This window comes from Phocoena sinus, chromosome 16 (genome assembly GCF_008692025.1).
Source record: "Phocoena sinus isolate mPhoSin1 chromosome 16, mPhoSin1.pri, whole genome shotgun sequence".
NCBI lineage: Eukaryota > Metazoa > Chordata > Mammalia > Artiodactyla > Phocoenidae > Phocoena > Phocoena sinus.
In genome coordinates, this window is record NC_045778.1 from 3,678,594 (window position 1) to 3,694,053 (window position 15,460).

At 44.5% G+C, this 15,460-nt stretch overlaps 1 protein-coding gene across 4 annotated transcripts in view; it reads left to right on the plus strand.

Moving 5' to 3' along the window:
- Positions 1-15,460, plus strand: part of DISC1 (DISC1 scaffold protein) — a 347,039-nt gene that overhangs the window by 112,708 nt on the left and 218,871 nt on the right. For all 4 annotated transcript variants that reach the window (XM_032609168.1, XM_032609170.1, XM_032609169.1 and 1 more), the window contains exon 6: positions 6,576-6,802. In XM_032609168.1, the coding sequence (XP_032465059.1) occupies positions 6,576-6,802 (227 nt within the window). The remainder of the gene's footprint in view (positions 1-6,575; positions 6,803-15,460) is intronic.

Consider the following 15,460-nt stretch of genomic DNA (forward strand, 5'->3'; position numbering starts at 1 on the left):
AAGTTCCCTCTATGCCTGGTTCTGGAGAGTTTTATTCATAAATAGGTGTTGAATTTTGTCAAAAGCTTTTTCTGCATTGATTAAGATGATTATATGGTTTTTATTCCTCAATCTTTTAACATGGTGTATCACACTGAATGATTTGCGTATATCAAAGAATCCTTGCATCCCTGGGATAAATCCCACTTGATCGTGGTGTATGATCCTTTTAATGTGTTGTTGGACTCTGTTTGCTAGTATTTTTGCATCTATATTCATCAGTGATATTGCTCTGTAATTTTCTTTTTTTGTAGTATCTTTGTCTGGCTTTGGTATCAGGGTGATGGTGGCCTTGTCGAATTAGTTTGGGAGTGTTCCTTCCTCTGCAGTTTTTTGGAAGAGTTTGAGAAGGATGGGTGTTAGCTCTTCTCTAAATGTTTGTTAGAGTTCACCTGTGAAGCCATCTGGTCCTGGACTTTTCTTTGTTGGTAGATTTTTTTTTAACATCTTTATTGGAGTATAATTGCTTTACAATGGTGTGTTAGTTTCTGCTCTATAACAGAGTGAATCAGCTATACAGATACATATACCCCCATATCTCCTCCCTCTTGCATCTCCCTCCCACCCTTCCTATCCCACCCCTCTAGGTGGTCACAAAGCACCTAGCTGATCTCCCAGTGCTATGTGGCTGCTTCCCACCAGCTATCTATTTTACATTTGGTAGTGTATATATGTCCATGCCACTCTCTCACTTAGTCCCAGCATACCCTTCCCCCTCCCTGAGTCCTCAAGTCCATTCTCTACGTCTGCGTCTTTATTCCTGTCCTGCCCCTAGGTTCTTTATTCCTGTCCTGCCCCTAGAACCCTTTTTTTTTTATTCCATATATATGTGTTAGCATACGGTATTTGTTTTTCTCTTTCTGACTTACTTCAGTCTATATGACAGTCTCTAGGTCTATACACCTCACTACAAATAACTCAATCTCGTTTCTTTTTATGGCTGAGTAATATTCCATTGTATGTATGTGCCACATCTTCTTTATCCATTCATCTGTCGGTGGACACTTAGGTTGCTTCCATGTCCTGGCTGTTGTAAATAGAGCTGCAGTGAACATTGTGGTACATGACTCTTTTTGAGTTATGGTTTTCTCAGGGTATATGCCCAGTAGTGGTATTGCTGGGTCGTATGGTAGTTCTATTTTTAGTTTTTTAAGGAACCCCCATACTGTTCTCCATAGTGGCTGTATCAATTTACATTCTCACAAACAGTGCAAGAGGGTTCCCTTTTCTCCACACCCTCTCCAGCATTTATTGTTGGTAGATTTTTTGGTGATGGCCATTCTGACTGGTGTGAGGTGATACCTCATTGTAGTTTTGATTTGCATTTCTCTAATGATTAATGATGTTGAGCATCCTTTTATGTGTTTGTTGGCAATCTGTATATCTTCTTTGGAGAAATGTCTATTTAGGTCTCCTGCCCATTTTTGGGTTGGGTTGTTTGTTCTTTTGTTATTGAGCTGCATGAGCTGCTTGTAAATTTTGGAGATTAATCCTTTGTCAGTTGTTTCATCTGCAAATATTTTCTCCCATTCTGAGGGTTGTCTTCGTCTTGTTTATGGTTTCCTTTGCTGTGCAAAAGCTTTTAAGTTTCATTAGGTCCCATTTGTTTATTTTTGTTTTTATTTCCATTTCTCTAGGAGGTGGGTCAAAAAGGAACTTGCTGTGATTTATGTCACAGAGTGTTCTGCCTATGTTTTTTGGAAGATTTTTAATCACAGTTTCAATTACATTACTTGTGATTGGTCTGTTCATATTTTCTATTTCTTCCTGGTTCAGTGTTGGAAGGTTATACCTTTCTAAGAATTTGTCCATTTTTTCCAGGTTGTCCATTTTATTGGCAAAGAGCTGCTTGTAGTAGTCCCTTATGATGCTTTGTATTTCTGCGTTGTCCATTGTAACTTCTCCTTTTTCATTTCTGATTCTATTGATTTGAGTCCTCTCCCTCTTTTTCTTGAAGAGTCTGGCTAAAGGTTTATCAATTTTATCTTCTCAAAGAACCAGCTTTTAGTTTTTTGATTTTTGCTATTGTTTTCTTTGTTTCTATTCCATTTATTTCTGCTCTGATCTTTATGATTTCTTTCCTTCTACCATCTTTGGGTTTTGTTTGTTTGTTCTTCTCTCTCTAGTGCTTTTCTTTTGGTTAGATTGCTTATTTGAGATTTTTCTTGTTTCTTGAGGTAGGATTGTATTGCTACAAACTTCCCTCTTAGAACTGCTTTTGCTGCATCCCATCGGTTTTGGATATACATGTTCTTGTCATTTGTCTCTAGGTATTTTTTGATTTCCTCTTTGATTTCTTCAGTGATCTCTTGGTTATTTAGTAATGTATTGTTTAGCCTCCATGTGTTTGTGTTTTTTACGGGCTTTTTCCCCCCTGTAATTGGTTCCTAATCTCATAGCATTGTGGTCGGAAAAGATGCTTGATATGATTTCAGTTGTCTTAAATTTACCAAGGCTTGATTTGTGACCCAAGATGTGATCTAACCTGGAGAATGTTCCATGTACACATGAGAAGAAAGTGTAATCTGCTGTTTTCAGATGGAATGTCTTATAAATATCAAGTAAATCTATCTGGTCTATTGTGTCACTTAAAGCTTGTGTTTCCTTATTAATTTACTGTCTGGATGATCTGTCCATTGGTGTAAAAGTCCCCCACTATTATTGTGTTACTGTCGATTTCCTGTTTTTATAGCTGTTAGCATTTGCCTTATGTACTGAGGTGCTCCTGTGTTGGGTGCATATATATTTATAATTGTTATATCTTCTTCTTGGATTGATCCCTCGATCATTATGTAATGTCCTTCCTTGTCTCTTGTAACATTCTTTATTTTAAAGTCTATTTTATCTGATATGATTATTGCTATTCCAGCTTTCTTTTGATTTCCATTTGCATGGAATATCTTTTTCCATCCCCTCACTTTCAGTCTGTATGTGTCCCTAGGTCTGAAGTGGGTCTCTTGTAGACAGCATATATATGGGTCTTGTTGTTGTATCCATTCAGCGAGCCTGTGTCTTTTGGTTGGAGCATTTAATCCATTCATATTTAAGGTAATTATCGATATGTATGTTCCTATTACCATTTTCTTAATTGTTTTGTGTTTGTTTTTGTAGGTTCTTTACTTCTCTTGTGTTTCGCACTTAGAGAAGTTCCTTTATCATTTGCTGTAGAGCTGATTTGGTGGTGCTGAATTCTCTTAGCTTTTGCTTGTCTATAAAGCTTTGGATTTCTCTGTCAAATCTGAATGACATCCTTGCCGGGTAGAGTAATCTTGGTTGTAGGTTCTTCCCTTTCATTACTTTAAATATATCGTGCCACTCCCTTCTGGCTTGTAGAGTGTCTGCTGAGAAATCGGCTGTTAACCTTATGGGAGTTCCCTTGTATGTTATTTGTCCTTTCTCCCTTGCTGCTTTCAATAATTTTTCTTCGCCTTTAGTTTTTCTCAGTTTGGTTACTATGTGTCTCAGCATGTTTCTCCTTGGTTTTATCCTGCCTGGGACTCTGTGTACTTCCTGGACTTGGGTGGATATTTCCTTTCTCATGTTAGGGAAGTTTTCAACTATAATCTCTTCAAATATTTTCTTGGGTCCTTTCTCTCTCTCTCCTCCTTCTGGGACCTCTATAGTGCGAATGTTGGTGCATTTAATGCTGTCCCAGAGGTCTCTTAGGCTGTATTCATTTTTTTTCATTCTTTTTTCTTTATTCTGTTCTGCGGCAGTGAATTCCACCATTCTGTCTTCCAGGTCACTTATCCGTTCTTCTGCCTCAGTTATTCTGCTATTGATTCCTTCTAGTGTATTTTTCATTTCAGTTATTGTATTGTTCATCTCTGTTTATTTGTTCTTTAATTCTTCTAGGTCTTTGTTAAACATTTCTTGCATCTTCTCGATCTTTGCCTCCATTGTTTTTCCGAGGTCCTGGATCATCTTCACTATCATTATTGTGAATTCTTTTTCTGGAAGGTTGCCTATCTCCACTTCATTTAGTTGTTTTTCTGGGGTTTCATCTTGTTCCTTCATCTGGTACGTAGTCCTCTGCCTTTTCATGTTGTCTGTCTTTCTGTGAATGTGGTTTTTGTTCCACAGGCTGCAGGATTGTAGTTCTTCTTGCTTCTGCTGCCTGCCCTCTGGTGGATGAGAAACTGGCACTTTCATATTCAGTGGGCATCACTGTAAGGTTCGGGTAGCTGAAAATGTGAAGTCTGGTTTTTGGTTCTGAACAATATTCACCAGTTGAAGGTCTCCCCAATTCCTGATGACGTCAGAGTGTACAGAACATACTTAGTGTTTGGAGGGAGCATTCATGGCAGAACTCTGGGGGAAGGTGGATATTCATTTATTCAGCAGAATTTTTGAGTGCCTGTGACATGCCAGGTACTGTTTGCAATGCTCAGGGTTCCTGTGGAGTTTATGTCCTAGTGGGGGTGGGAGTGCGGAGATAGACAAGAAATGGCAAACGTGATAAAAGCCTAAATTCTATGCCTAGAATGTTGTAGGGTGGTAAGAGCTACAGTGCATGGATCAGAGTGTTGGGGTAGGGGAGTCTACTCACTGAGAAGGGAGATTGAAGCGAACGCTTGATGGAAGAGGGAGAGGGGCCTTGCAGAAATCTCCAGTAAGAGCGTTCCCCACGGGGGGGGCAGTCACTTGAAGGCTGCAGTGGGAGTGTGCCCCATGCCTTCGAAGGGTAGCCAGGAGGCCAGGGTTGCGGAGAACAGCAGAGGAGAAGGTCAGTGATGAGAGGGCCTTTGCAGGGCCTTGTGAGGTCTTGGGCTCTTCTCTGACTGGATTGGGAGCCATGGGGGGTTTTTTAAGCAGTGAAGTTCTGTAATTGACCGCAATTTAAAGAGTCACTTTGACATCTGTGTGAGAATAGGGTGGAGGGCCACTGTGGAAAACAGGATGGTGTTTCTTCAAAAAATTAAAATTACCATGTGATTCAGCAATTTCTCTTCTGGGTATAAGCCCCAAAAGGACTGAAAGCAGAGACCCAAAGACATCTCCATAGCATCATTATTCACAACGGTCAAAAGGTGGAAGCGACCCAAGGGTCCATCGACAGATGAATGAATAACAAAATGTGGTGTATACATACAACGCCGTATCATTCAGCCTTTCAAAGGGAGAGGATTCTGAAACGTGCTACAGCATGGATGAAACTTGAGGACATTATACTAAGTGAAATGAGCCAGCCTCAAAAAGACAAATATTGTATGATTCCACGTATACGAGGTCCCCAGAAGAGTTAGATTCTAGAGACAGAAAGCAGAATGATGACCACCAAGCCTGGAGGCAGGGGGAATGGTGGGGTCAGTGTTTAATGGGGACAGAATTTCAGTTTTGCGGGATGCAAAGAGCTCTGGAGGTGGATGGTGGTGATGGTTGTACAACAATATGAATATACTTCATGCCACTGAATTACACTTAAAAATGGTTAAGATGGTACATTTTATGTTACCTGTATTTTACCACAGTTAAAAAAACCCAAAACAAACAAACAGAAGAGAAAAGAATAGGGGAGGGGAGTTCAAAGGTTGGAAGTAGGGAGGTGAGATGGGAGACAGTGTCAGTAATACCATAATCTTGGACCAGTGGGGACGCACGCTGTTGTTTTCTTAGGGTGTCTTGGGTGGATCCTCAGTACCTCCTGCTGTGTGTCCTTCCTCCCCTACTGGAAGAGGGGTCAGTGGGTAGAGCTGTGGGTGATGTGTACCTTGAGGCTGAGAGGACGTGGGTGAGAGATGGGGGGACAGCCAGGGTTAGAGCTATGCTCTCATCAGCTGGAAACCAGTGCATGGAACCTGGGAGTATGTTAATTAAAAGAGTCTCGTTCTAGATTCAGAATCCTATGGTCAGTGAGATGATTAGCTGCCGTAAGTAACACTTTACGCACAGCGGGCATTCAATTACCTGCTGCTTGTTTTATCCATTGACCTCAAGATTGGACAATACTCGAGTCTTTGGATTTTGGTTTGTTGTATTAGTGGAAGTTAAATTTATTTACTATTTTTATGAACCGAGACAGGAGAGTGCTATCTGTGGCATGCCATTTTTCTCGCAATCCTGTAGACTTAAGAGGCTATGATTTCTAATCTTTCTCTACATGGTAAATTTGCATGTTTGGGGACAGACCAGCCAAGCCTCGTTTGCTTTTCTCTTTTGGGCTGTGGGTTGTGTTTCCTGCTTACTGGTGTCTCAAGTCCATGAAGTTTGCCGCCCTGTGTTCTAGCTCTGTCACCTGAAATGAAGTAAGTCGTTTATATATTTGCTGGCTTCTTCCAAGTCAAATTCTTGGCTCGCCACCCGGAGTTATTTCATGCTTGGGAGGGAATGTTTCTCCTTATGCCAACTAATCAGAAATACAAAGCTGGCGTGATTTTTCCAGTTCAGCAAACCTCCAAAAATCTGCCTGCTTCGGAAGGGCAGCTTCACGGCTCTCATGCATATGGCGGACTCTCATGGAAAGGACTCATTTTCAGCAGTGCAGTCTGCCACGAGCAGGGTGAATTTACAAAATCTCCTCTCTCTGTTCTCTACAGAAAGAAATCGAAGCCCTCCAAGCCAGGATGTCTGTGCTGGACGCAAAAGATCAACAGCTGAGAAGGGAACTAGAAGAGCAGGAGTGGGTCCTCCCGTGGCAGGGCTGCGACCTCATGGGAGGGCTGTCCCTGGGCGAGTTGCAGGAGGTCAGCAAGACCTTGCAGGGCACCCTGGCCTTGGCCGAGCAGATTCCCATCCGTGCGGAGCCGCCCGAAACCATCAGGAGGTACTGGTGATTTCCTAACTGATTGTGGATCGCTCATCTTGTTGATCTGTTTATGGGATTGATTTTGTCTGCTGGCCCGCATATATAAATTATTTTCCAAGCAGTGCTTTGTTTTTTCAAGGGAAGCACCATTGATATTTTGAGTGGCAAAATTCTTCATGGTGTGGGGCAGTCCTGCACATCGCAGGGTATTTTACACGCTGGCTACATACCCGCTAAATACCACGATTCCTCTCCATTCTGATATGGACCTTTCCCATTTCCAAACGCCCCAGGGGTGCCTTCCTTCCCTTTTGAGATCTGCTGGGGCTCAGTTGGTTGGAGATTTGGATGCCAGCCTTTGCTGAGGGTGACCAGCTGGGGACAGGAGAGGCTGGTGAGCTGGAGGGAGGAGGCCCAATCAGTGGCCTGGAAGAATGAGTCATTATTCATGGCACTAACATTTACTGAGTCTTACTATGTGCCAGGCACTGTGCTAAGCTTTACTCTATATGAGTTGCTTCTATTATTATACCCATTTCACAGAGGAGGACAAGAGAGTTTAAGAAGGTTAAATAATTTGCCCAAAGTCCCAATTAATAAGAGCAAAACTGATACTTCAATTCCTGTTCATTACGTCAAAGCCTAGTTTCTTTTCTTTTTTAGTTTTACTTTTCACTTTCTAATTTCTTTTTTTTTAATATCTTTATTGGAGTATAATTGCTTTACAATGGTGTGTTAGTTTCTGGTTTATAACAAAGTGAATCAGTTATACATATACATGTGTTCCCATATCTCTTCCCTCACGCGTCTCCCTCCCTCCCTCCCATAGCCTAGTTTCTTATCCACTTGCTATAGAGGGAGAACTTTCCTTGTGTTCTGCGTCTTGGGAGACCCAAGAGATACACATGGACCTCTTGCCTTTGGGGAGGTCATAACCTTATATGGCGAAAGACAGAACCCACCCTTACTCATGTTAGACAGAAAGTGAGCCGTGCCTGGATGAACACGCAGGTGTGGTGAGGCCTGCAGGTGCGGCGGGTGTAGAGCAGTGAGGGGGATGAAAGTTCTGCCTGCAGAAAATACTTAAGAAAACGTCACCCCCTGTAGCAGTTGAGAATATGGACTCTACCATCTGACTACCTCACTCAACCGCTTATTAGCTGGAACCACTTCTTATTGGGGGAGGGATGGGCTGTTGGGAGGATGCACTGAGTTAATACATATAAAGCTCGTATAACGGTGCCTGGGTGGCGGCAGGTGCTTTACCATGCTTACTGCCTGTCGTTTTTACCACGGGGATTTCAGTCTTCTGAAGCCTTCTAACTGCCTTCCAGATGTGTTTTAGACTATTCAGCGAGTACCTGTCCCCTCTCACACTTGTCCCACACCCGATCCAGCCCATCGAAGCTGGATGCTTGTCCAGTGAGCTGCCCATGGTGTCCTCCCCTCCCCTCCCAGCCCTGATATTTCCCTGCAGAACTCTAACCCCGGGCTCATGCCCGTGGAGAGGGGGAAGAGATGTGTGTTGTTGCCAGATTTCAGCCAGAAGAAACTCACCATCAAGTCTGCCTGCGCTCTTTCTGCTTCACTTTCGCCTGCGTCCTTACGGTATAGCCTTGGCCTCTAGGGACCTTTCCTACTCCTGCTTCCCTTGTCCCTCCTATGGAAGTCATGCTACACACACAGACGCACACAATACACACATGCACACACATGCACACACACGATAATACACATTACGTATCATATGTAATTATACATGTGACGTATGCATTATATTAGACAGATGTATATATGGAGTGTGTGTAATATACAAGATGAAATACACATGTGCATTTATTTTTATGTGTATAAAAGCACACATTTACACATGAAGCTTAAAGTGAGCCTTTTTTGGTCCCGCCATCCAGATGTGTCCTACTTATTTCTCCTTTTGCTTTGAACAGCACAGAGGTTAGTCTCACTCCTCTCATCTCTCTCACAAGCACTTCGAGGGGAAGAAGGAGGACGTGCTTAGCTTAGAGCCCACTGCAGTATTTCACAAAGCCTCTGTGTTTTGAGCTGAACTTCCCGGGCAGCGTCCCTGCAGGTGTGCCCTGGCCCCATACAGAGACACACAGGAGGCAGGGCGCCTGCTTTCTCACTTGCTGACTCATGGCAGGCAGAGCAGCCCGGCGTGGTGGGCAGGCTGTCCTCGTTATTCTCATTTAACAGTTGAGGAAAATAAGAACTCAGAAAATTTCCTGGGGATGCAGCTAGTAAGAGACCTAACTTAGATCGTTTCCACTTAGAGATCTCTTAGTCTAAAACAAAGAGCTCCAGAGTGTGGCAGCTGATGGAGCTGGGCCCCTGAACTCAGATCTTACCATTTCTAGTCTGTTATTCTGCCCATGTGCTCCAGCCTGCCTTTTCACCAGGATGAGATGCGGACGAAATAAAGGTGTGACTTCTGCCGAGTCGTCCAGTGCTCTAATCAACTGAACAGACTCTTGAAAGACCTTTCAAGGTTTGTGGCAGTCTGATTCTATGACGCTGTTAGGGAAATCCGATGTAAGGATGGCTCTTGAACGTGCTGCAGTGCCGTCTGGGGGCTCCTCGGGGAGGACCCATCATCCCCGAATCCACCTGTGCCCACGGAGGTTACAGAGTTCAGGTCAGGAGCAGGCGCTCACTTTTTTTTTTTTGCGGTACGCGGGCCTCTCACTGCTGTGGCCTCTCCTGCTGCGGAGCGCAGTCTCCGGACATGCAGGCTCAGCGGCCATGGCTCACGGGCCCAGTCGCGCCGCGGCATGTGGGATCTTCCCGGACCGGGGCACGAACCCGTGTCCCCTGCATCGGCAGGCAGACTCTCAACCACTGCGCCACCAGGGAAGCCCCAGGCTCTCACTTTTTGTGCTGATCTGCCTGCAGGAACACCTGGGCATCTCAGTGACCTGAACCCACGAGGGCTCAGTGTAGGGGGGAGTCTTAGGAATAGAAGGACTAACGGTTGCGTGGCAAGGGTGGGAGGGAAAGTCCCAGAGTGACTGCAAACAAAAAGCAACACGGGCAATTCAATGGCTAGTTCATAGTGTGACCTCCCACCTGTGCTGAGGACCCTTGCTGTGAGAGCACCGCCAGCACTGAGTGGGGTTTCATGTTGCTGGAGAGGGACCACCCTGAGGCATTCTCGTCATCTGGGGGACCCTGCAGGAGCTGACCCTTGGCATCTCCTTTATTTACTTGGTGGTGCAGGGGGCACCTCCCAGGTGCAGGTTTTGTCTGGTCAGCTTCCTCTCTTCCACCTGGAGGAGGGAGGCATCGTGCTGTTCCTCGCCATAGATATCAAATGGAAAAACCATCATTGTTATGTGTGCTTTCCATAAGAAGGAAGGCACGCTTTTGCCAAGCTGACAGGCCGTGGTACTCACTCCTAGAAATGGAGCATTTGAAAGCAGCCGATGTGGTTTTATTGGCCAACAGATCAGAGATTGCTTGGCCTAGTATCTTAACTAATTGTATCATAGTTTTTGCGATGAGGGATTGGTTTTCTTTTAGAACGATATCCCGTAGGTGCCCCAGCTAGAAGAGCGCATCTTATCTGCGTCAAAAGCTGTCTTTGTTTGTTGTGAGAGTACAGTGGACCCCTGAATAATGTGGGGATTAATCCCCGTGTAATTCAGAGCTGGCGCTCTGGATCCGTGGTGCCTTTGCGTACCGGAATTCAACCAACCACGGACCGTGTAGTATTCACTATGGGAAAATATCCGCGTATAAGTGGATTCTTGCAGTTCAGACCTTGTGTTGTTCAAGGGTCAACTGTAGTTTCTTCTCAGGCCAGATGAAGAGATCCAGACAAATTGTGAAATAGGAAAATCTCGGTCTTATGAAGAGAGGCCAGCTAGAAGCTCAGCGGTGCTGTCTGGGGAGGAGCTGATTCTGACTGATTCCACAGTGTTCAGGCTCCACGGGGAGGCTATGCTGCCTTCCCTGGATAAGCCACACATTGCGCTCGCGAAGGAGCTTCCTAAGGGCGCTTGGCGTTTGTGAGTGACTCACTGGTGGAGACTGCTTGTGTGGGCGCCTTCCTTTCGGACTGTAGCTTGTGGGGAATCCTTGGGCCACTGCTGTTCAAGAAGGACTGGAAGTAGAAGGGCACCTGCTGGGGACCGGAGAACCGACGGCTTTTTATTTGGATATTTTAATAGAAATCAAAGCAGCAGGTTGAATTTTCTGACATCTGTGTTTTGGATCAAATGTCTTAGCGGGATGGAATGAAAGAGCTGCCTTCCCAGGCATCAGAGCTGCCTTTTGATAGAGCCAGAGAGAATGGTTGTCTTCCAATGAATAAGAGGAAACTTTCCTACGTACCTGGGTATCTGGAACTCTGCGGTATGGAAGCTTACAGGGCAGGGACACGTGAAAGACAGAAGCCACTCAAAAGATGTGTGTTGTACGTTAGTTGGACTTGCCTTCATCCCTGGGATTCCAATCCCTCAGCTTTAGAACAAACTCCTTGTTTGCTCCTGCAAGTCTTCCTCTGATGGGAGAGGTCTAGAAGGACGGGTTTCTCTAGTGAACCTGATCCTCCCCTACGGAAACCCATCCTTCCCCCTCTCTGTAGTGGGATTGGGGTGTGGGGTAGGGGAGGGGAAGGATGGGGACACAGGGAGGAAGGAGGTGACTGTTTCTGCGGTTTTCCTGGACGGCGTGCCTGCATTCGGGGTGTGAGTGTCCGTCTGTTTATTTCTGTAAGTGGAGGAGGGTCGTGATTTGCAGCTCATCTGCCTCGAGGGCCATCAGCCCTGCCCCTCTTGTTGGTCTGAGTGCCTTGAACATCAGTGGGGACAGGGCCAGCTGTGACCCTGGCTGACCGCAAAGCCAGGTAGGAGTAATCAGAGTAGCAACGACAGAGCTGAGTGAGGGCTGCGGACGCTACTTTCCAACATTCTTCAGAGACGCTTGGCTGGTTTGTATTAGTCTGTGGTTGAGTTCATTCCTCAGCTCCTGGGATTTTTCATGCTTTCTGAAATGTGTTGTGGCAGCTCACGGATGGATTGTCTCTCGTTGTACATTTGGAAGAAACATGTCACATCTTTTTACAAGCCGTTGGCACAAACTGCAAAACAAACTGAAGCCCTGGTTACGGCCAGGCTGGCCGGACCTCGGTGGGCGCATCTGAGCTGGGGAAGGGTGGTGGTGGAGAGCCAGGCCTGCTCCCTGGTCCCCGTTGCTTAACCGCTCAGGGCCCCCCGGCGAGGCTGGCCGACGCTTGGAGGTGCTCCGCCCTCCCCATGACACCTGCCCTCAGCCCACGATGAGCAGCCAGGCTGATGTCACGGCTCTTTTCAAGTGAGATTTAAAATAATGAAATTCAGCAGTTCACCACTGACTGGAAAAAAAATCATTCATCCCACTTTCCCCTCAGATACGTATCTTATTAGAGTGAAAAGACAGTGAAACAGCAAGGCCTGAATTGGAAAACAGACTCCGGGACCCGGGAGGAGCGAGGCGGATTCTCAGTGGGTGTGTGTAGGGGGACAGCTGTGTGTGTCCCAGTGATGCGCCCGGGGGATGGTGCCAATCTGGGACAATTTAGAGATTTCCAAAGAAATGCCCGCGGTCTCCAGGCTGCTTCTCCACTTGCTGTGATTCTGTTCTTCAGTCTCTGCTTCTGGTCTTTGCTTTTCTTCCTTCTCTGCCTTTGTCCTTCTTCACCTGGTTGGTTTGTCAGGAACAATGGCTCGATGAGACAGAGAGCGTGAGGGCTCATCTGGAGGAGAAGGACTGCTTTGTGTTGCTAAAAGTGCTAGATGAGATTCTGACTTCTCTTTATTTTTAAAGCAGATACTTTGCTTTTCCCAGGAATTCCTGAGGCAGACAGATCTTTGCCCAGAGAGTCAATGCAGTGAGTTTGGAGTATATAAGGAGCGTGAGACTGACCTTTCTTGCAGGAAGGCTTCCTTGATTAGACGGCATCCTCAGCGTTTGGGACAACTCTCATATTTATCATGTCGTCTTTCTTATTTTGATTGGTAATAATAATAACACATTAATTTAAATGTCACCATTGTTTACAAAATGCTCATTTTTGCTCACAACCCTGTAAGATATATTGGGCAATATATTGGTTTTTGCAATATACTTTTCTTAACATCTTTTTTGGAGTATAATTGCTTTACAATGGTGTGTTAGTTTCTGCTGTATAAAAAAGTGAATCAGCTATACGTGTACTTATATCCTCATATCCCCTCCCTCTTGCTTCTCCCTCCCACCCTCCCTATCCCACCCCTCTAGGTGGTCACAAAGCATGGAGCTGATCTCCCTGTGCTATGGGGCTGCTTCCCACTAGCTATCTATTTTACATTTGGTAGTGTATATATGTCCATGCCACTCTCTCACTTGGTCCCAGCTTACCCTTCCCCCGCCCTGTGTCCTCAAGTCCATTCTCTATGTCTGTGTCTTTATTCCTGTCCTACCCCTAGTTTCTTCAGAACCATTTTTTTTTTTTTAGATTCCATATATATTTGTTAGCATACATATTTGTTTTTCTCTCTCTGACTTACTTCACTCTGTATGACAGATTCTAAGTCTGTCCACCTCACTACCAATAACTCAATTTCGTTCCTTTTTATGGCTGAGTAATATTCCATTGTATATATATATGCCACATCTTCTTTATCCATTCATCTGTCGATGGGCATTTAGGTTGCTTCCATATCCTGGCTACTGTAAATAGTGCTGCAACGAACATTGTGGTACATGTCTCTTTTTGAATTATGGTTTTCTCAGGGTATATGCCCAGTAGTGGGATTGCTGGGTCATATGGTAGTTCTATTTTTAGTTTTTTAAGGAACCTCCATACTGTTCTCCATAGTGACTATCAATTTACATTCCCACCAACAGTGCAGAGGGTTCCCTTTTCTCCACACCCTCTCCAGCATTTATTGTTTGTAGATTTTTTGATGATGGCCATTCTGACCAATGTGAGGTGATACCTAATTGGAGTTTTGATGTGCATTTCTCTAATGATTAATGATGTTGAGCATCCTTTCATGTGTTTGTTGGCAATCTGTATATCTTCTTTGGAGAAATGTCTATTTAGGTCTTCCGCCCATTTTGGATTGGGTTGTTTGTTTATTTGGTATTGAGCTGCATGAGCTGCTTGTATATTTTGGAGATTAATCCTTTGTCTGTTGCTTCATTTGCAAATATTTTCTCCCATTCTGAGGGTTGTCTTTTCGTTCTGTTTATGGTTTCCTTTGCTGTGCAAAAGCTTTTAAGTTTCATTAGGTCCCATTTGTTTATATTTCCATTTCTCTAGGAGGTGGGTCAAAAGGATCTTGCTGTGACTTATGTCATAGAGTGTTCTGCCTATGTTTTCCTCTTAAGAGTTTTATAGTGTCTGGCTCTTTAGGTCTTTAGGTCTTTAATCCATTTTGAGTTTATTTTTGTGTATGGTGTTAGGGAGTGTTCTAATTTCATTCTTTTACATGTAACTGTCCAGTTTTCCCAGCACTACTTATTGAAGAGGGTTTCTTTTCTCCATTGTATATTCTTGCCTCCTTTATCAAAGATACGGTGACCATATGTGCATGGGTTTATCTCTTGGTGTTCTATCCTGTTCCATTGATCTATGTTTCTGTTTTTGTGCCAGTACCATACTGTCTTGATTACTGTAGCTTTGTAGTATGGTCTGAAGTCATGGAGCCTGATTCCTCCAGCTCTGTTTTTCTTTCTCAAGATTGCTTTGGCTATTCGGGGTCTTTTGTGTTTCCATACAAATTGTGCAATTTTTTGTTCTAGTTCTGTGAAAAATGCCATTGGTAGTTTGATAGGGATTGCACTGAATCTGTAGATTGCTTTGGGTAGTACAGTCATTTTCACAATGTTGATTCTTCCAATCCAAGGGCATGGTATATCTCTCCATCTGTTTGTATCATCTTTAATTTCTTTCATCAGTATCTTGTAGTTTTCTGCAAACAGGTATTTTGTCTCCTTAGGTAGGTTTATTCCTACGTATTTTATTCTTTTTGTTGCAGTCGTAAATGGGAGTGTTTCCTTAATTTCTCTTTCAGATTTTTCATCATTAGTGTATAGGAATGCAAGAGACTTCTGTGCATTAATTTTGTATCCTTTTGCAGTATATTTTGCGGAGGAGGCTGCCGAGTGTCCAAATTCACACGGCAGTAGTGTCCTGACATCTTTGACCACTTTTGGAAATGGGGCAGAGAGAGAAAAGCTTAACACGGATGGCTTGGGAGAGAGCAGGGCTTGGAGCCAAGTGCCCATGCAAGCAATGGAAAGGCAATGGAAAGGTGTGCAGCTGGGCAGAGCATGGGTCATGGGTCCAAGCAAAAGAGAACACTGCCATTCCAGACCAGTGAGTTCTCTCTATGCCCCACGGATCACCTGGTGGCCCCTGAAAGGGATCGGAGCAAACGGGTCTCTAAACACGGGCAACCTCGGGAGACCACCAGGCAACTGGCTTGGGTCAGAGAGGTGGGTAGCAGTTCCAGAGACAGGAGAGCAGAAGAGGAACTGCCAGAGGAGAGGACCAGCCAGCGCCAGAGGAACAGGAAGTCTTGCTTATAAATGAAGGTGTGAACTAGGTGATGCTGGAGGTCCCTTCTGCATTTATCAATAGAACACTTTGCACTTTCAGATTTTGTGAAATAGGTTAAAATAAACTGCTTT